General features: G+C 41.4%; 1 protein-coding gene across 6 annotated transcripts in view; it reads left to right on the plus strand.

Annotated features, from left to right (window-relative positions):
* Nucleotides 1-2,378: 2,378 nt before the first annotated feature.
* Nucleotides 2,379-21,510, plus strand: part of KIF13A (kinesin family member 13A) — an 80,746-nt gene continuing 61,614 nt past the window's right edge. For 4 of the 6 annotated variants that reach the window (XM_081919220.1, XM_081919221.1, XM_081919224.1 and 1 more), the window contains exons 1-4: nucleotides 2,379-2,962; nucleotides 4,363-4,456; nucleotides 16,349-16,361; nucleotides 18,347-18,407. In XM_081919220.1, the coding sequence (XP_081775346.1) occupies nucleotides 2,908-2,962; nucleotides 4,363-4,456; nucleotides 16,349-16,361; nucleotides 18,347-18,407 (223 nt within the window). In that variant the 5' untranslated portion in view covers nucleotides 2,379-2,907. The remainder of the gene's footprint in view (nucleotides 2,963-4,362; nucleotides 4,457-16,348; nucleotides 16,362-18,346; nucleotides 18,408-21,510) is intronic. The other 2 variants (XM_081919223.1, XM_081919225.1) reach the window with 1 other exon arrangement.

The raw sequence follows: 21,510 nt of genomic DNA on the forward strand, positions 1-21,510 counted from the left end.
TACCTTCTGATGACAAAACAGCACACAACTTTTAAAGCTATACACAGCGATTCCCCATTGCTTATAGCACAAGGCAGCTAAAGTCAAGACAAGCGCGATCAAAATTGAACTTTAACATCTTTACTTTAGCTGGACTGCGCCTTTAACTGTGTTCTCGCTGTATGTGATCAATATTGCATATGAATAAGTTTATTGTACATTGCTTATAAACAAAAATCACTTTTCCCCCTGCCCCTTACTGAAATAATCCATGGTTTGGGCCAGTACCTAAGTCACAAATTTTCCATTGATATTTATATACAAGGTTATAATAAATATTTAATTTTATCATGACATCTTACTCATCAGTAAAACCTAATTTCTCTGGATGTGAAATGCTTTCGAATTGTTTCACATCCTACTTAAAACAAATTCTACATTGCCTATGGCACTGGGATCAAATGAGAAAAACATTATTTTTGAGAAGCAAGTACCTTTGCAGGTGCAAGAATAATTTAGTATTAGCTAGCTCATTTTGTCAGATTTAATAATAGAATGGGGGGGTATCATTGTTTCTTCTTACTATTTTGAGAGTATAGGGTTATTTTCTACAGAGTTTTAATTCAACATCATTAAAATAAGTAATTCATGCAGAGGTATTTATCAAAACATGTTTATGTACCTTTTCTGTTGTGCTGCATGTTAACTGGAATGCACCACAAAATCCAAAATGGTTTGGATCCAGACTAAAGGAGGCCTCAGTCCTCTTCCCATTTACCTGGGGAAAGCCCTATTAAACTCAGAAGGATCTATGTATGATCTATCAGATGTCTGCACTGTTAGTCATCAATTCCACTGGAATAAACAGGACTTGTTAGCTATATGACTAATTTGTCCAATTGCTTTAAATGGGACTAATGTGTGACTAACATGCTTAATCCTGTGCTAAATCCCTTTACTTACTCCTGTGTGTGTGCAGAACTGCAAATTTAAGATTAGATCAAATTCATTCCAATTGCTGGATTAGTTCAAAGAAGTTACAAAGATGTATATCTAATTGCCTCAAGACCTCAGAAAGATACGGGCAATGATCAATTCCACCTCAAAAATTATTGACTTTAGAAGGCTGCTTTTAACATTTCGGAGTATGTAGATGAACTCTGGATCACAAACAATGAGACAAACCTTTATTAATTACAATAGTCAAACTCAAATCGGTATATACAGTTTAAAAAGTAACACCAAAGAGCGTACAATACAAATTGTCCCAATGAAGTTCAACAAGAAAAAAGTGTAGATCTCTTCTTCCTTGGCTGGGAGGGAGGGGTCCATCATTCTGGAATTCAGCTCAGGTGCAGAATGTCTTGGATAGGCCTCAAGTGACTGAATCGTCAAAGGAAAATACATTTGAATGCACTCCTAGTTTTTCCTTTTGAATTTGCCACCTTTCTCTGTGGGGCAAGATTTAATCCATGTTATATGGAAGGACTTTAATATAGGGACTGGAAGCTGGGGGAGCAGGAACCATTTTGGGGCAGGCCTGGGAGTAATCAGAGAGAATTGTGTTGAAATTATATATAACCAGTATAAAACGATACTTTGTAAGGGGTAGGTCTTTTTGGATCTCTTTGAATACGTATCAATAAATAAATGTAAAAGAGAAAGGGGAGAAAGAAGGAAAATAGCGAGATAAAAAATGGGTTATATGTTGCAGGAAGGGGGCTAAAGATCTCAAAAAGTTGGGACGCCCCTGTCATTCATGTTAAAAGTACAGTTCTTAAACCGTGCTGAGAAAGGGCTCAAGTGAAAAGCACAGAGTGGAGCTGAATAACTCGGGAAGCTTTATAATTCAAGATGCTGCGATCGTCCTTAAAATGGGCAGTTCTCATCCTCTGGCTTCCCATTCCTCTGCATCTCAACCTGCAGCAATGGGGCCGCATCCCGACCCATTGCTGCCTCAGCAACCCTCCTGCTGCCTTAAACTTAGCCTTGCGAGGCGGCGGCTGCCCGGAAGGCTCGTGCGCTTTCTGCCGCCTCCTCCCACTCTTCAACTTGACACCAAATTCGAAAGGGTGGAGGCGGGGGAAGCGGAGCAGGAGGAAAACAAGCCTCCGCCGCTGGAGAAGCAAGCCTGAAACACACTCTACCCTCCCTCCCCCTCAGCGCTTCCATCTGCGCTTGCGCGAACGCGTCGCGAATTCCTATTCCTGGCGAGCGGAGGGTCCCGAGAGAACTCGCGCATGACCGTTAGGAGGACCTGCCTAGCTCCCGGCTACCCAACTCCCGAGCCCCTTAGTGCCGAAGACGCTCGGCTATCTCCGTCGTTTCCGACGCGCCCCTTCCCTCCTCCTCTCCTCTCCCCCGCCCGCTCGCCCGCCCGCCCTCGCTCCGTCTGCCTGACCCAGGAATCTCAGCAGAGACTGAGGAGAGAGAGGGAGGGAGGGAAACGAAGGCAGGAGCAGCCGCCGCCGCGGGGGCTGGAAGATGGCGGTTGGGATGGGGAGGAGGAGGCGGCAGCAGCAGCAGCAGGCACGGGGCTGTGGGAAAAGGCAGCGGGGCTCTTCGCGCAGGCGAGGCTGAGGGAAACGCCGCCGCCGCCGCGTCCCCGGGAAGCTCCTCTCTCTCCTCCGCCGCTTGGTGCCGGTTCGCCTCCTCCCGACTCGCCGCTTCCCCGCCGGCGTGAGATGGACGTCGGCGCCGCCGCGCTTCCCCAGCCGACGGAGCCTCGCCGGGGTTCTCGGCCGTCGCCTTGAGGCTCCGCCGCGGTCCTGAGGGGAGAGGCGTGCGCCGCCTGCGAGCGAGACTCGCTCTCGCTTCTCTTCCCTCCGTCGCGAAGCGGCAGGGCGACCCCTGAGGGAGCTGGCTGGCTGGCTGCTGAGGGGGACGGGACACCCGGCGCTGCCTCCGCCTCCGCCGCCGCCAGGGAAGATGTCGGATACGAAGGTGAAAGTGGCCGTCAGAGTCCGGCCCATGAATAGGAGAGGTAATAATAATAATAATAATAATAATAATAATAATAATAATAATAATAATGGGACGGAGATGGCTCACACTCGCCTCTCAGCGGTCCCCACTAACCCCGTCTTCACCCCTCAGAAGCACCTTTCCCCCTCGCTCCCTTCCGCCCCTCCAACTTGTTTGCAGAGTTGAACTTTTTTCTCTCCCTTGGATTGGCGGCGGGGCGAGGAAAAGGGAAGGGTGTCCCCTCTGGCTTGAGCAAAACTCTTGCCTAGCCCTTCCTGGCGAAAGTCTCGGGAGCGGGGAGCTCGGGGTGTGAGCCCCGCGGTGGGCAGGATGAAGCCCCGATCCCTCATTCGCTCCCTTGGTTTTCTTCGCTGGAGCGCAGCCTCCCTTTTCTTGCAGCGAGGGGCGTGGAGTGGAGGGCAAACCCTGTCGGCTCCTTGTAAATCTGTTTGGAGCTGGTCTGCTCGCTTGCTGGGTGGGTGGGTGGGGAAAGCTGGCTGGCTTTGGGGCGATTTCTCAAACCTGTCAGGGGTGCCAACATTTATGGAGCGGGGGCAGATGAGCCCCGCCCCGCATAATTGATCACATGACACAGCATGCACCGTTTGAATGGCAATGCCCATAAACTTAGGGGGGGGGGTGTCAGATTTTTTTACTGGGATGCCCAAAGTAAAGTTACCGGATTTTTTTCAGACGGACTTTGGCCCCTAGGAGTTGGCTTCTATGCAACCTATCATAGAGTTGCAAGGGGCCACAAGGGTTCAACTCCCTGCAATGAAGGAATCTTTTGCCCAATGTGGGGTTCAAACCCATGACCCTGAGATTAAGAGTCTCATGATCTACCGACTGAGCTGTCCCAGCTGACTAAAAGCTGTGGATCTTCTTCTCTCTTCCTGACTTCCAGTGGAGGATCTGACACTATCATCTCCTAGTCTTGGAGATGGTGCCCTGAAATGGCTTACATGGTTGCTTTTTTGGGAGGGGGGGGGGGACATTTTCAAGACCGCTCAGTGTGACTTGGTTGCCTTAACTTGCCAGCTGTTGTTACAAAAGGTGGTTAATGAAAGCAAGAGAGTGGTCGTCTTTCCACCCTTTCAGTGGCTGTATAATTTCACACGGGTAACATGTGGAGAACATACAAGCCAGGCAATGAAATTGGGCACTGGTGGAAAGCCTCTGTCAATCTGTAGGTCTTCAACTTTTTGCTTTTGGATTGTCCTTTCCCCCCTTTTTTTCCCTCCCCCACATTTTTTTTGGAGAGCAACGCCCATGCCATTTCCTACACTCTTAGCAGCAAAAGGGAGTTGTTTTCTAGACACAAGAAGAAAGAAACAGGAAAAGCCCTGCTGGCTTGGGATGAGCTGTATATATCATTTTGTAAGGGAACGTTCTGAAATTCTCAGTTGCATTATGTTTCAGAGCTGGAGCTGAATACAAAGTGCATTGTGGAGATGGAAGGGAATCAAACTGTGCTGCATCCTCCACCTTCAAACAACAAGCAGGGAGAAAACAGGTACACATCTAAATCTATATTCTCAATTCAGATAAATTATTTGTGTCCTTTGTTAAGGAAGCACCAGCTGTTTCTGTAACTTGTCTCTACTCATGGGAAAAAGTTCTGGGAGGTGATCCTTCTCTGATTCACAACCATATAAAAAGGGAAGAATTGCAATTAACCTTCAACAAGCTGAGTGCTGAGTTGCATGAAAAGTAGTTATGGATTCTATGTAGAATAGTAATGATAAACTAGTAAAATAAGCTACTAAGAATGTTGGAAATCAAAACACTGTAGGTTTAAGTACAGTTACCTTGTAAACCACATCCTCTCCCCCAATGTAGTATTCTTCGTTGATTCAGGAACGATAGAATACTATGGATTCTTCGGCAGCAGTGAAAATTGTTTCTGATTTCAGTGTACATACAGCTGAGTAGATGTATTTCCTGGATTCGTTATTAAGACTGCTTATTTTAATGAATGAAGAGTGAAGAACTAAATCATATCTGGCTTTTATTTGTAAAGGCCTGGAAAAAAATTGTTGGAAAATATCCAAAATACCAATGTGCTGGACTGTAAAAATAGATCAGATTTTTTCTTCATAAGGGGCCAGGAGGGAGGTTGTTCAGAAGAGACATAGAAGGAAAAGTTAGTGTTGTCTGTGTTTTTTGGGTGGGTGGGTATGATCTGTTGATCTGTTTATTCTGAATGTCTTCTTTCAGTGTTTTAATTACTTTTTAATAGCAAAACATTGTTTCACATAGTATAGGTGGCAGTGTACTATTCTACTGAAACTGTTGAGTAGCAGCATTCATTACTGAGAACGGAGGAAGGTTGGCAGAATATGTGATAGTGTTGAAGAGCTGTCTAAGTGTCGGGCTTTTACTTGCAAACTGATGCACAGATTCATGTATTTGGCATATTTATTTTAAAGTTTGCCATTAGGAAATAAAGGTGTATGAAACTACATACTTGGTTAATTTCATTTTTAAACAATAAATATAGGCTTACTCAGTGCTATTTTTCTAGAAAAAGAGGTGCTGGAACTCACCATGAACACCTCCCATGTTTTCTTATAAGGCAGTGCCACCTATCTGAGAGGTGCCGGAACTGAGTTGCAGTGAGTTCCAGGTGAAAAAAAGCCCTGGGCTTACTCCTGTTTGCCATTAAAACAGCACAAAGTGCCACGACTGATTCAGCCAGTGCAGCTTGTGACATGTTAGAATTTCAAGTGGACAGAAGTCTCCAGTCTTAAGATAGACTGGTGTCATCTTTATGTCTTTCTACAGCACAGAACCAAGGCTTGGTGGCAATAAAATTGGAGTAGAACTGGGGATTATTTGCATATGCAGCACATACAAGATAAAAATTACTGAACTGACCTGTGTTGCTGTATGCCTATGTGTTTGTTAGATTCATTGATCACTTTGTCCCAAAGGATAGTCAAGTAACAATCTGAAAGTATATTAAATCCCTTAAAAACAACAGTTTTGTATTTTTATGTTGGATTATATATAGTTGGTTCTTGTGTGCCATATAAATAAGAGTTATAAATAATCAATTTTCTACCTACAAGTAGCCCTCAAAGTGGCATACAGTCTATGCTAAAAGTATAATGTATATCAATAAACAGTACAAACTATTTTAAATCCCTGTGCTGGCTGCAGTCCGCTTTCTGATGCTGTGTAAATGTATCTTGAAAACTTTTCCCCTACACCCTGTATCTCTCTGTTCTTGCATTCTAAGAAATCCATGCTTGTGACCCTTGGTTATCCAAACGTATTCTGGCTGCATCCCAAAAAACATGATGCCCACTCTTACTTCCTTTCTTATGTCTGAAGCTACCTCCCAGATGTCATCCACAAGTCCCCTTCTCCCATCAAATCCCTCATGAAAACCCACCTTTTCCATGAAGCCTTTGGAAGAACTCTGTAGAATTTAGATACAGTATAGAATCTGTGAACCTCTTTCTGGACTTCCATCAGGATACTGCAACTGTTGATCCCATTTCACCCACCTTTAGGATTAAGATTCTAACTTTTCTTCTTCAATTTTCCACCTACACATTGAAAAAGATTGTCCTAATATGGATAAATTACTTTGTGAAGAAGGAAGATAGTTTTATATATTGTGTAGTAGATATATTTTGGTTTTCGTCAAAGAACAAAAAGGCTGTTAATGACAATGCAAACGGATCAGTGGCATTTATAATAGCTGAAGAGGTTTGTTCTTTTCTTTCAAGCCTTAGAGGAAGTTAGGAGGGAAAGGTTCCAACTCCAGGGAGTTGGTATTTGTTGCAAAAGCCTCAACTGAAACTTATCTAAATGGAGTGTCAAGTGAAATGAGACAATTACCAGTTGTCTGTTTTATCCAAAGGAATTATCAGCAGGAAAGAAACAGCTATGCAGGCGCTCTTAATATTACCTGCGTGAGGTAGCAGATAGGATAACAGCTGACAACAGTCTTTGTCTATAGGAAACTGTAAAAAAGAAATCTGATTTTGATCTTTTAAAAATTGCCTTTCCTGGTGGAAGTTATTGTTCAGCTTATGAAGTGCTAGCTTTGATGTGAGTAGGAGATATATAGATATAGACAAAAAACATTTATGAACTGCTTTAGCAGTGTTTCACTAATCTCATTCTAGCTAGTGACCTAGATACTATTCCAGTAGACTATCCTCCTAAAACTGTGCATTATTAAAACCTCAGAGTTCAGGTTATAGGTTTGTGGTAGTGTTTCTGATACATATGAAATCAAAGTGGAATGAACTCTCACTTGTTCTTGTTAAGTATCATGCATACTTTTTAAATGTGTCTGTAGATATCAATGATTAAACTTCCAGCTGCTCTTTTTCTGTTCAGAGATACTAGACACATTCCTTCTACAGATTTGGAAATATGAGAATAGACTTCTGACAAAGACTTCTTCATGTTGTTTTTGAATGAGAAAATGAGATTTTTCTGTTGTAATGGGATCTGCAAGCTCTTGAGTGCACAAAATCCTTTAAAAATGGTTTATGTATTTACACAAGGCCAAATATCAGAGCAAAGGAAAATAATAACACAATAAATAATTAAGTGTATTAAATGGATTAAGTCATTATCAATTAAAACAGTCAAGTGATAAGCCAGTTAAAACCATTTCTTATTACTTAATGTGTAATAGAAAATCTTCATGACTATGCATGCAAAAGTTGATCCAATGAAATATTACATTAATTTTGCAAACTTTAGAAACAAATAGAAAACTAACAAGAATCTTGTTTTCATTAACTAGTTACAAAGTTAACAACTATGCAGCATGTTGTAGTTAGTGAGAGATTAGGAAACCTTTTAGTATAATTAACACATGTGGCTACAGAAGGGATGATTATACCTATACCTGATTATTATCCTTGCAGTTCAGACAGATCATTTGAGGTGTGGAACAGTTTTAAATTTAGCATTCTGCTTGTTATGTACGCACTGTAAATAGTAAAAAAAGAAGAAAAGAGCAATTCTGATACATTAAAGTTTTAATGTTACAGTAGCTATATGCACCTCCATATGATTTTGATATATAAAGCACTTCATAGTTTTTAGTGCAAGGGTGGGGAGCCTTCTTTCCATTGTGATCTGCATTCTGTTAGGGTATGGTTACCACATTGTTTTCAATGAATCCGGGGACACTTTTTTTTTTGGCTGAGTAGCAACAGGGAGTCAGTAGTGGGGATGGTGAGGCAAAAGACCCTGGGCCCAAGCACACATGCATATTGTATAAAGGTGAAAAGCCCTTCTTTCGCACTCTGTGAAACATAAACGCTCAGAGGTTGTTGTTTTTTAAAAAAGGGAAACGGCCATCTGCCAGTGACTCCCGAGCCTTCCCTGATCAACTTCCCCCTTTGTTTTGACAGATCAGGGGAGGCTTGGGAGTCACAGGCGGGTGGCCGTAGCCCAGGAGGAGCCAGCCTGGTAGTGCAGTTGGCTCTGTCTGGCTTCAGGAGCTGCTCGCTGCCCTGGCGCCCGCCATTTTTCCTGCACCATGGCAGCGAGCAGCTCCTGAAGCCAGCCAGAGCCAACTGTGCTAACAGGCTAGCTCTGGGCTGCTGAGGCTGCTGCTGCCACGTTTCCCCGGGACAGATTTGCAAATCTGGGGACATTCCAGGGACAGAATCCCTACCCATTTACTGGGCCACTGGGGAAAGCATAGATGACTCTTGCCAGAGGTTTGAACCAGTTGCTTGTAGAGGGCTCTCCCTTCTCCATTCATTTTGACCGTGTTTTCCTATCTTGCCCTCTTCTCTCCCTCCAAGCTCTCCCCATCTGTGTAAAATAAGGCCAAGCCCACCCATAACCCCACGCTTGTGTTAATACATCTCTAGTGGACCACCCCCCCCTTTCTTAGTTGTGGAATGCTTTGTAATCTTTAGTACTGAAAGCTTAGGCAAATATTCGCAGTGAAGCTGTAAAATAATATTTACTGGACTGTTTTGGTCTTGAAGTCAGTAGTGTGATGTGGCTTTCAACTCTCACATGGTGGGAGTATTTTTTCAGGTGACCTTCTAGGAAGATCACAGGTCATAGAATTTGTTTTAGAAAAGACTTCCCATCCTCCATGTTTGTGAAAAGTGGACTACAGTGGTACCTCCGGTTACGAACTTAATTCGTTCCAGAGGTTTGTTCTTAAGCCAAAACTGTTCATAATCCGAGGCACACTTTCGCTAATGGTGCCTCCCGCTGCCACCGCACTGCTGGGGCAAAGTTCGCAACCGGGAGCATCTACTTCCGGGTTAGCAGAGTCGTAACCTGAAGTGTTTGCAAGGAGAATGGTATGTAACACGAGGTTCCACTGTAATCAGAAATTTGTGTGTACAGAATTTCAAAAGTATTATCAAATGGTTGATTGATAAGTGAGCAAATGATAGTTCTACCAAGGCAATTTGCAACAGATTATTGCAGTGCAGAGTTTTCCTATTCATTATGGCAGCTTGAATTCCATGCCCTTTTCCTACTCCATTCCATTCTCCCTTCTCCTGGTTTTCTGTTGTCTGCCTTGCTGTACTCAAACCTTTACCACTTTCCCTTTTTGTGTTCCTCTAGCCATACTTTACTCAACACTGTACCATTTTTTTTAAAAAAAAAAAACCTTTAATTGTCTTTCCACTTCTGCTTTACCCTGCCACTGTTTGAAAGAGCCGCTTTCTCCCTTCTCGCTATACTCAAACTTCTCCCTCCTCCATTCCTCAGTTGCTTCATGTGAGAGATTGAAGGATTTGGAGCCCTTAGATTTTCCATAGGTTCTTCACACAGTGTATTTCACTTCTGGGAACATGCATTGTCTTAAGCGTGGAAGTTCCAGATTGAATGTAGTAATTTAAAATACATATTTCTTTTGCAAGCATGTACCCATATGTGTACATCACAGGTTATGGCGCCCTCAAACCTTCCATAGTAGTTTATTTAAACCTCTGCCATTGTTTAAAATTGCCAGTTTCCTCTCATTTCCCTCCATTCCTGCTTTACTCAAACTTTTGTTTTAAACCATCTCCCCCCCCCCGCCTTGCCTTTCCATTCTTGTTTCCATGCTATGGCCACTGTTGTTGTACAACCTTCCTTCACTTCTGTTCCCCTATCTCGCTCGGACTTCATGCAAATCCAGGATTGTAATGCAGCACTACAAATCCTGCAAAGGTGGCTGCACTATGACATACTTAATTTTTATTATAGAGAGAGATGGAGGAATGCACAGATTTGATGAAGTGTCACCTACCTTCACCAGGAAGAAATGGGCTGCAGCAAACATAGCTTAAATATATATTTAACCCTGCCTCATTTCAATTTCCTGCATCTTCTAGTGCTCAAGAGCCTCTGCATTTGGAAAATCCTCATGTCTTACAAAACACATTTTTAGTTTATGGACCCTTCAGGATTATTGTTTGCATTAATTGTTACTTTGTTACTCATTTTTGATGAAAATATTAAGGAAACCAGATATAAATATTTATACTGTCTACATGCTGCTGTATACAACCATAAAATAACATTGAGAAAATGCCTTCTTTCATTGCAGGGTGAAAATAGGGACTATGAAAAATTCAATTGCACATTTTTATTCTATTCATGCAGTTTGCCATCAGTCTTCTGGGGTACTCTAAAAATTGATGAAAATGATTGCAACTATTAGATGTATTGTTCTCATTGCACAAAAAACCCAAACTAGTACATAATACCAGTTTCAAATTATTAATCAGAGCTGAAAGTTTTTAAAAGAAAAAACTCAAAGCAAGACTATGGGTGTAGACCCCCTGCAGACTCCTTCCCCATGCATATCCAAAATCTTTCCAGGACAGATTGCGGAAGGCTGCAAGAGGAAGGAAAGAAAGAAAGAAAGAAAGAAAGAAAGGTGATGTCCATTGTACAAGTACATAGGCAGTGTTGGATGTAACAGTAATAATTCAGGCTGCAATCCTGACCCTACTTACCTGGGATTAAGTCCCATTTAATTCAGTAGGATTTACTTATGGGTAGATGTGGTTTGGATTGCACTGTCATGTTTTATGAACATAATAAAGGTTAACAGTGAGATTTTTTCCTTTTTCTTTTTAAAATATGCTTTTTATTAGTTTTCTTACTTAACAAACACACACACACAAAAACAAAAACAATATAATAACAAAAACAAAAAAAAACCATACATACATCCATAAATCCATATGTTCTTACAAAAGAACTTATGCCACCATGTTCTTAATTCCCAATTCCTTATCTTACCCAATAGACTTCCATCTTCTTCAAAGTGGGTCTGTCTTATCTGTTTAATAAACTGCTTCTTTAATCATTTCATCATTTCTTCTGTTATCTGAATACTATACTTATAATCCATATTGTTGTTTGCGAAAATTAATCAAAGCATGTCCAGGTTTTAACTTGAATGCACTGTTTTTTTAAAATATTCTGTATAAATTTCCCACTCCTTTTTGAACTTTTGGTTTGGCTATCTCCTAATTGTCTCCATCATTTTTGCCAGTTTGAGATATTCAAAAAAATTATCCTGCCATTCCTCTTTTGTTTGTGCTACTTCTCCTTTCCAATTTCTGGCAATTAATATTCTTGCTGCTGTTGTAGCATATAAGAATATTCTCTTTTTTCATTTGAAATATCTGAATCTAAAATGCCTAAGAGGGAGGCTTCTGGTTTCTTTATGAAAGTTTGCTTAAACATTTTTTTCAATTCCTCATATATAATATCTCAAAAATTCTTTTTTTTTTTAAACCACAACTGGATTTTTTCTTTTGGTGGTTTCTGTGACTTTTTATTGCCTTTCAGGGTTACTGTGAAAGTTGAGATTCTTAGTATATGTGTCAAGGCAACACACCAGTCACTCTGGAGCAAGAAAAAAATGATATTTGCTAAACAAAAACAGAAGAGCTGCTGTAGAATTGAACTTTTGTCTTAACCGAACATGGAATGTAGTACGTACTATCCATTTTTTAGTTGGGAGTCCAAATCCATTTTATTTCAGTTGGATTTGCTTCTCTAGTAAGTGTACAGCTGTACTCTTTTATTTATCCTTTCTGTTTTTGTGTAGTTTGGCTTGTTTCTGGATTTTCCAGAAGGAGATTTATTTTTATGCTTGCTGTAGAAATGCATAGGAAGCCTTTTTTGGTTTTCTTCGTATGTAAGATCTAGCTCCTTAGCTGATTTTGTTTAATCTCTGCCATCTCTCAAAGCCTGAATTATGTGCTTCTTTTTATATAGAGGGATGAAACTAAGGATGTTGGGTAAATAAGAATCAATGTGCTTATTCCACATTCAGTGGACAATAGTATATAAATTATCCATTGCAATCTGCATTGTGCTGTTGATGCATTGTACACTGGGTGTGCAACTGAACAGAGTGATCTATGTTGTGAAGTATATTGCCATTGGTACAACTTTAGTCTTGGCATTAGTTCTTGCTGAATACTGATGAAATTCAGGCATAACTAGGCACTTGCCTGATTGTGTGTGACAAACAGAAATAGTGACCAGGCAAAAGCCAAAAGAAAAATAGTTTGCCATTTGATAAAGTGTGTGGCATCATCAAAAGGGCCTCCTTAGCAGACTGTAGGAATTGGATAGATGTGTAGATGGACAGATGGTCTTTTAGGTAAGCTGGTCCTGTATAATTTTGGTATTATGCACATATTTCAGCATATTGCCCATGTCAGCAAATCTTCACAGGGATCTCAAGACACATGCAGAACAGAACTCAGGACATAGACTACTGTTGAAGTAATATGTATAAAATGTATATATTGAGGCTGCAGGCTTTAACATACCATCAAATAATTTACAAAACTCAGGCAACAGAGCAGAAAGTATGAGAGGTAGGGACACAGAACTTAGGATAGCAAGCACATAGAAGATGAAGCATCAGAGGGCAACATGAAAGAAGCACTGAGGAGACAGGGACCAGAGGGCAATACATTTTACACATGAAACATTCTATTATCTGTTGAGATATCTGCCATTGGTTTTTAGCAAATTCAGTGCTGTGCACATTTGCTTGGACTATTGTTTGGTCCAGCACTGGGAAAGCCCCACCTGCTTACATGGTTCCGATACATTATTTTTCTTTCTACACCTCCACTGCTGAGCTGCTTGCCCCAAATTCCCAAAATAGGAATCTGAAAGTGAGAGAGAGATTGGAAATGCCCAAGCAGGCATCAAAGAGATAAAGGTGGGATATTTATTTCAAAGATTGTGAAAGCAGTTCCACATGCATACACAACTTGCAGGTTTACTGCTTCACAGCACACACACATGCACATCTATGCATGTGTAAAATGAGCAGTGTTTAATAATAACAATGGGAACAGAGGCTTTAGGCACTGAGGCAGAATAATCTGTCTACTGGTTGACCTTGATTGACCCATCCTTGATTTATACAAAGTTACACAGGAAGCTGCCACTATACCAGGAAAATTTGCCCTTAGATTAGCTTCACATTGTTCCTGCTAGAAAGCATTTTCAGTTTTGTAGTAGTCATATCTTTTTTGGTGGAAAACTTTTATAAATATAGAAAATGGTTACTTGAAGCTATTAACTATGCTATTTGAACTTATGAGGCAGCCATATACTGAATTATATCATGCTGCCTAAGATTTTTATATATATATATAAGAACTGGGATTTTGTCCATGACAAGTATATGCTTTATGATGAAGTCAGTGGCACCAGCTTGAATAAAATATTTGGGGAGCCTGCCCCCCGGAAGGTTGCAGGAAGGATGGACAGAGGGAGGGCACCCTGGGAGACAGGTGTGTGATTGGTTGCCTTATTTGTGCTTTCATGTGTGGAGATGGAGGCTGAGGTGGCTCAACACAGTCAGTTTTGGGAGTCCCCAGCCTGCCAAAACATTTGTGGAGACGAAGGGGTCTGGACCGCTTTGAGTTGGCGCCTATGGTGGTTGCTCCTTTTGTGGTTGCATCCAGATATAGCTCCTACATAGATAGATATCTAATCCCACTAGAGAATACATTCCTCATTCAGATCCTCATTTCAGATGTTCAGTAATGTATAAGAATAGACAAATAGTAGACAAAGCCTTTGTTGGCACTCCACCACCAGTAGAAGTTAATTTAGCTTATTAATGTGAATGTAATTGAAATAGTTATCTAAACAGCAGTTTTGCTCATCTCAAGCAGTTCTCTCACATGCTTCTGCTTTGTCAGTGCAGAATTCCTAATGACTCTGTCTATCCAGAATAACACATGAAGTGTTGTTTCCATTATCGCTCAGGAAATTGAGATTGTTGTGTGGAAACATGAGACTTGGAATGTTTATTTCTTCTGTTGTGGTTATAACACCGTTTCTGGAAATATCATTAAAGGCTGGTCCATGCATTCATATATCTCACTAGATATTTCAGCTGATTTGGCTTAATTTAAGTGTCTGTTCTGAGGTGATACAAAACTTCTGCCTGTGGTGTGTGCTCTGTGATGGCAGTTTTGTACATACAAGTCACTTTAAAAAAAATGAAACTAAATAGATTTTATTTCAGTTAAACATGCTAGCATCTTAGGACAACCAAGGTAAATAGAACAGTCCCAACAGATAACTAGCCCAGTAATCCAATCAGCTGAACACAATACAATGTATTAATGACAGTAGAAATGTACCATGACATGTCACAACACATCCTTTTGAAACAGTCTCAGCCAGCTACCATGCACAGTCTTATGTACAAAGAGAGAAAACCAGTTCTGCCTAAGATCTCAATGGATGCATGCAGAGCAAATTGACTGCTGTTTGATCAAAACTGACCAAAGCATGACACACTGTAGTAAATGTGCTTGCAATATGTTGCAATCTCAACTAGAAACCACAAAAGAATATTGCTTATATGTTGTACATACAAGTCATAAATTGATTGTGTAGTTGTTCACCCTTAAGCAGCTCTCTAATTATGTGCAATTACTTATGTGAAGAACTAGTAGCCTCAGAGGGGATTGATGATTGACATCTGCATCAAAATATATATATATTATTTTATTGGTTTATTGCAAGGAGCTGAAGATGCTGCACATATTTCCCCTATCTCAATTAATCCCTACAACAACCTTGTGAGGTAGCGGTAGGTTAGGCTGAGAGATGGTGTCTGGCCTAAAGTCACCCAGTGAGCTTCATGGCTGAGTGGGGATTTGAATCCTGGTGTCCCAACGCTCTTAATAATTTATCCAGCACTTACATTTTTATGTCCCCTAACTGAGCTATGGAAATTATATTTAATATAATTTTAAATTTCATTAAAAATTAGTATCTTTGTCTCTGCCAATCAAACAACATGGAATTTACCTTCCATCTAATAGAAAAACACTATTTTGTTCAGGAACTACCAGAACTTGCTGAAGGAAGTTCTGGATACTTACATCATATGGAAGTATAGAACTAGAATGGGAGCTTCTGACCCACCAGGCAAACCTGCTCCACCAGGCCTTGCCACTTGGCCTCCAAAGCCATTTTGGGGAAGCCATGTCCCTGCCCCCCACCCTACACCTGATGTTATACATTTAGTCAGGTGAGGGGCAGGTAAGGGTGGGGTTTCAAAAGAGCAATCAGGAACTTAAAGTGGGCTCCAGTTTGCCAGAACAAGGTGTGCTTCCCGCCAGAGGAGTGCAAATTGCTCAAAGAGGGAGAAGTAGCTTCCATCTGATGGAAACCATTTCCTCCTCCCAACAGTGCTCTTTGAAGGTCCATGTGCAGGCCACTTCAATCAGCAGCATGGGAGGGGTATGAAAGGGAGAATTCTTTCTTTCCTTCAGTCCCCTTTCCTACTGGGGGAGGTAAGAGAAGAAAGCCTTCATTTTAAAATGCTGACTTTTTTTCAGAGTTTCCTTAGCAAAATGGAGTTCTGAACAAGGCATACTCCCAACTGCTCATCAACTGATGGGCAGTAGTATCATACTTTGCTCAGTGAAAGAAAAGCAGAAACCACCTCTTCCTTCCAGCGCTGTTCTTTGCAGTGCCAATCTGCGGGAGGCAGTGGCAGACAGGAGTGCCTGGCATGCTCTGGTCCATGGGGTCACGTAGAGTCGGACATGACTAAATGACTAACCAACAACATGGGAATGAAGGGGGGAATTCCTGAATTAATACTGTAATTGCATCCTCTCCTGTAAGTTGTACAGGTGTGTTTCTTCTTAAAATCTTCTTAAAATCTTAAAATCTTTAGTATGCATTATTTTTGGAAGAGAAAAAATTATTGCTTTCCTAAGTCATTAAATATTGAATTCACTGATCTTTCCAACCAGAATAATTTATGGTGTATACAGAGTGTTCTAATAGTTTCAGGCACTAACCATATATTCCCTTTCTTTTTAATGCTTTCCAATCTGTGGATGATATACTGACAATCCTTTTCTGCCATTGCTGTATTTCCATTCCTCAGAAAGTCTCCTAAGGTAAGTGACTGATCTTTTACAATACTGCCTATCAAAATAAAGACAATTTGCTCACAATATCTAGCATGCTTTTCCACATTCAGTTTAATAGCTTTGCTTTCTGATAGGATTTAGAACCTGCATTATTTCTATCTAATTTTGTTCTACAACCTGGTGCAGAGAAAAAGTTTGGAAGTTGCCAGCTCTGGTCTGTCTTTGTAATATGAATTTGATACATTCAAGTGTGAATTTTTGACAGTCACATAAGACTGAGGTGCATGTTAAGCAGACCTGCTTTGCCAGGCATACATACAGAATTATATGCATTTTACTGAGGGTCATTTCATATTTCATTGACACAGTGGTAACATACATGTGGTGTTGATCTGGGACCCAAGGTTGCATGTGTAGGAAGTAGTGTCTCAAATGTATGAAACTATCACCTTAGTGTGATGTTGAATTCCATCCCAGATTGCCATCTTCCACTAGGAAGTGTCAGATTCACATAATCTTAGTAACTACTGTATTTTTCCATGTATAAGACACCCCCATGTATAAGACGTTCCCTGTTTTTGAGGACTCAAAATTAAGAAAACACCTCTCAGCACTACCCATGTATAAAATGAGCTCCAATTTCAAACCTAATTTTTTGGTAAAAAAACCCCTAGTCTTATACACGGAAAAATATGGTATGTCCACATCCTCCTCTATGTAAGAATGGTAGCTGAGGGTCAAACACAATATATAGGATATCCATGATCAGATCTCCCAACACTAATTTTGTTTTTTAAATAGCTTTAAAGTGGATTGCCCATTTTTATTGGCGCATGAGTTTAGGAAGAAGGAATGTTTAACCCTTCTCTTTGCACAGTTTTCAAAACCTAAAATGGTCTTGCTAGAAGAGAAATATATAGATACCTGTATTTTTCCTCTAGGAGGGCTAATAGCAGCTTAGGGGAATTTAGTTTAGAAAATACTGCAGAGGAATAAATACTATTTTCCTAGAGCCAGTACTCAGATAAAAATTGGAGCCCATCAAAGCTGCATTTAAGAAAATGTTTGTGTGTTTTTAAAAAGTGGTAGTCAGGAGAGCTAATGCCCAATTTCCTGCATTATGTCCAGCTCTGGTACATTTTCAGCCTGAAAAGATGGGAAATGGGTTAGACCTTTAGACAATAAACACCTGAACCTCACAACTGACATGAATTTTGAGTAATTTTATCCACTTAATGTATTTAAAGAGTGTGCATAGAGAGAATGATATGGAAAGAAGCACAAAATGTTTGTTAAATATGTACAAAATACAGTGGTACCTTGGGTTACTTCAGGTTACAGACTCCGCTAACCCAGAAATAGTACCTCGGGTTAAGAACTTTGCTTCAGGATGAGAACAGAAATCGCACTGCGGTGGTGCGGCAGCAGCGGGAGGCCGCATTAGCTAAAGTGGTACCTCAGGTTAAGAACAGTTTCAGGTTAAGAATGGACCTCCAGAACGAATTAAGTTCTTAACCCAAGGTACCACTGTAGTCATAATATAATGAGCACAGCTGTCAGAATTCTGATGATAAGAAATATATAATTGCATGCTTTAGTTTGTTGCAACCTTCCCCAACCTAGTGCCCTCCAGAGACTTTGGACTGCAACTCCCATACGCCCCAGCCCACATGGTCAATATGGTCAATGTGGTCAATGATCAGAGGCTATGGGAGGGGTCCACAATGGCTCAGTTTGTATGTCATGGCATGCTACAATTAGCTGTGGATTACTTTTACTACTGCTGCTGATGGTCACTTTCCAAGCCTACTAACAAGTTGTTAGTTAGTACCTCATATAAGAAGAAACTACGGTAACTGCAAATAATCAGAAATATCTGGGATTTTTAAAAAGACATTTGAATATAAATGGTTTCTTTTGCAAATTGTGAATGTTGCATTTGCTATTCAAAATGGTGTGAATTTTCATAGTTTTTGGAAGTTTTTAATTTACTTTTTTCTATTCATATGCAGGTGTTTGCCTTTGATTACTGCTTCTGGTCTATGGATGAATCAAATGCTGCAAAATATGCAGGTATGATTTGTAATTACTGCAAGGCTTGGCTGATGATTTATAAAATTCTACTTTCCTCCCCATGTTTAATGGAACCCACATTTTCCTGCTTTACAAAGTTATTATTTTTATTATGAGTTCTAAGTCCATTGTGATTTGGTTATGTAAAGGTCAAGGTAAAGGGACCCCTGACCATTATTAGGTCCAGTCGTGGCCGACTCTGGGGTTGCAGCACTCATCTCGCTTTATTGGCTGAGGGAGTCGGCATACAGCTTCCGGGTCATGTGGCCAGCATGACTAAGCTGCTTCTGGCGAACCAGAACAGCGCACGGAAACGCTGTTTATCTTCCCGCCGGAGCGGTACCTATTTATCTCCTTGCACTTTGACGTGCTTTCGAACTGCTAGGTTGGCAGTGTTGGAATTCTGCTACCCGGTCATCGGTATGTGCCTATCTGATCAGGCACCGGCTGAATTCCTTAGACCTCCCTCCGGCGTCTCCCGGCAGGATAAACAACACGAGGTCCGTTCCGGCGATTTTCCTCAGGCTGTGAGGAAAACACACCAACTGCTTCTCCTCCTCTCCTCCTCCCTGCATATCCCCAGGGAGGGGAATCAGACACAGACAGTAACGTATCTACATGTCCTTTTATTTGTGTCTTTTAGCAGTCATCCAGAAAACATGTCTGCTCTCTTCAACATACAGAGTGAAACTCCCCACTCCACCCATGTACATCCTGTACTGGTCATATGACAAACCCACTGAGCTAACATCCGGTGCTCAGTACAGAATGGACTGCCCCTTTGTTCCCATGGCAACAGTCACAAACTTCCTGTTTGGCTTTCCAGCCACAAGCAGCAGACGGTGCTGCCTTTGCTTGCTGCAGCTTTGGTGCTTTAGAATAACATCCTCCCCCTAAAGTATCAATGCGTGCTGCGAGCAAAGCGTCATCCAGAGAAGAAAACAAACAGTTGTTATACTTATAACATTCCCCTGTTGTTTCAGTTCCACCCTTGGAACTACCCGCCACTGGTTTTACCAATGTACCTCTCTGGTTGTGTGACTTCCAAGGAATGAGTGCTTCTTCATTACCTTGGTTAACAGCTCTCTGTTGTGCCTTTGTCTCTGACTCAGACACAGCTTCAATCTGACCTTGGTCATTTACAACAGCAACAGCTAAGTAAGCAAACTCTTGTGAATACCTCTTGGGTGGTACACCCTTCGTTGCTCTCTCAGACCTACGTAAAAGGTGCTGCTCTTCTTTGCTTCCTGGTTCAGCCTCTGAACTCTCTGGAGAACCAGTACTAAGCTTAATCAGTGGTTCATCCTCCTCTTCTGAGGGTCTGGTCATTGTGTGAGACTTCCTCTCAATGACTGTGACAACTGAGCTGTCTGAGCTATCGCTGTCATCATCAGTACTACTGAACTCAATAAAATCAACATCATCATCATCAGAATCATCATCACCTGTGGGAAATGTGTGAACAATCACTCTCTCCTGTTCAGGAGCACTCTCTAGAAATTTTGTGAGAATCACCTTTCCAGATTCAGACAAAATTACTCTGTAGAGACCCTTTTCATAACCCACAAAAATGCCTCTGGCATTCTTTGCTCCACCTGGAGTTTCTGTTCTCACATGAGACCCAAAAACCTTGAAATGGGCAACAGAAGGTTTTCTGTGGAACAGTTTCTCAAAAGGAGAACATCCCAACTCTTTTGAAAACTTTCTCAACCACGTGTAACAATATGACATTAGCGATTCAGCCCAGTACTCATGTGGCAGATGTGAACTAAGTAATTGCGCATGCATTCCCTTTTGCAATTCTTTGTTCACCCTAACACAAACACATTTGTTCCAAGCTTCTTCGGAAGCTGCAAGTTTGTGTCTTATCCCTTTCTTCTTCAGGAACCTCTGGAACTCCTGTAAAAGAAAAATTGGCTTCTCATCTGTGCAAAGACAATCTATGTCAGCATCATGCATATTTTTAACCTTGTCACAAAACTCTTTAAACCTTTCTAAGGCTTCTTTCGGTCTCTCCAAAAGATAAATCCAGACAAAACCTGTAAAAGAATCAACACATATTAGGTAATACTTTGCATTGCCTCTAGATGGTTCTAAAGGACCAATCACATCAGCATACACCCGCTGAAATGCTCTTTTGCCCCTCGAGGTGACCTGCTTGGCGTTCTTCTCAGCTACACCTGCAAAAGAAATCATGTTAGAATCACAAGAATTACATTTCATGTAATCACTTTGATCAAAAGTCAACAAATACAGTCCATCTTTCTCTTTGGCAGAAAGATACAGCTCTCCATCTTTGTAGATCTCGCAGTGTTGATCATCATAGGACAGTTTTAGTCCCTTCTTGGCAATCTGCGAAGCGCTGAGCAGATTAAACTTCAATTCTGGAACCAAATAAACATTGCTTATAGTCAAGTTCAGACTTTTAAGATACACAGTCCCAATTCCGGTCGCTTCCAGCTCTTGACCGTTGGCTTGTTGTACAGTGAAGCTTTGCTTCTTAAACGTAGAAAATAGTCCTCTGTGTCCCGTCATGTGAACTGTGGCTCCAGTATCCAAAACAAAGAAATTTCCCGCTTCTGGTGTGGCTTTTAGCGACATCAAAGCCTTTGCAGTCTTTGCCTTTGGCTTGGTGTGACCTTTGTCTGACGCGTCAGACTTTGTGGAGCTTCCCTTGGCTCCTTTATTCTTACGTGGCTTCTTGCAGTTCCGCTGAATATGCCCAGTCTGGTCACAATTGTAACATCGGACAACGTTCATGGCTACAGCATCTCCTCCAGTAGCTTGAGCAGTGGGGGTGTTAGAACTCCGTTCTTCCCTCCCCTTGTCCTTGACTTCCAGGGCGGCAAGTCTGTCGTGTTCATTCAACATGACGGCAAAGACCCTCTCCGAAGTCAGTTCATTCGCTGGGAGGGACCCCAGCTGACTGGCAACTGTTTTGTAAGTCCGATTCAGGCTGTTGATCACCATGAAGCAAAACACTTCCTCCTGCAAACGGAAATTGCGTTCCACCATCTGTTAATGCAGAAATTTCATTTCCGTCAGGTGTGCTTGAACATCTCCATCAGGCGCAAGCCTCAGGTTGGTCAGCTTCTCAAAATAC

Source organism: Podarcis melisellensis (assembly GCF_964234715.1).
Source record: "Podarcis melisellensis genome assembly, chromosome: 7".
NCBI classification, from domain to species: Eukaryota; Metazoa; Chordata; class Lepidosauria; order Squamata; family Lacertidae; genus Podarcis; species Podarcis melisellensis.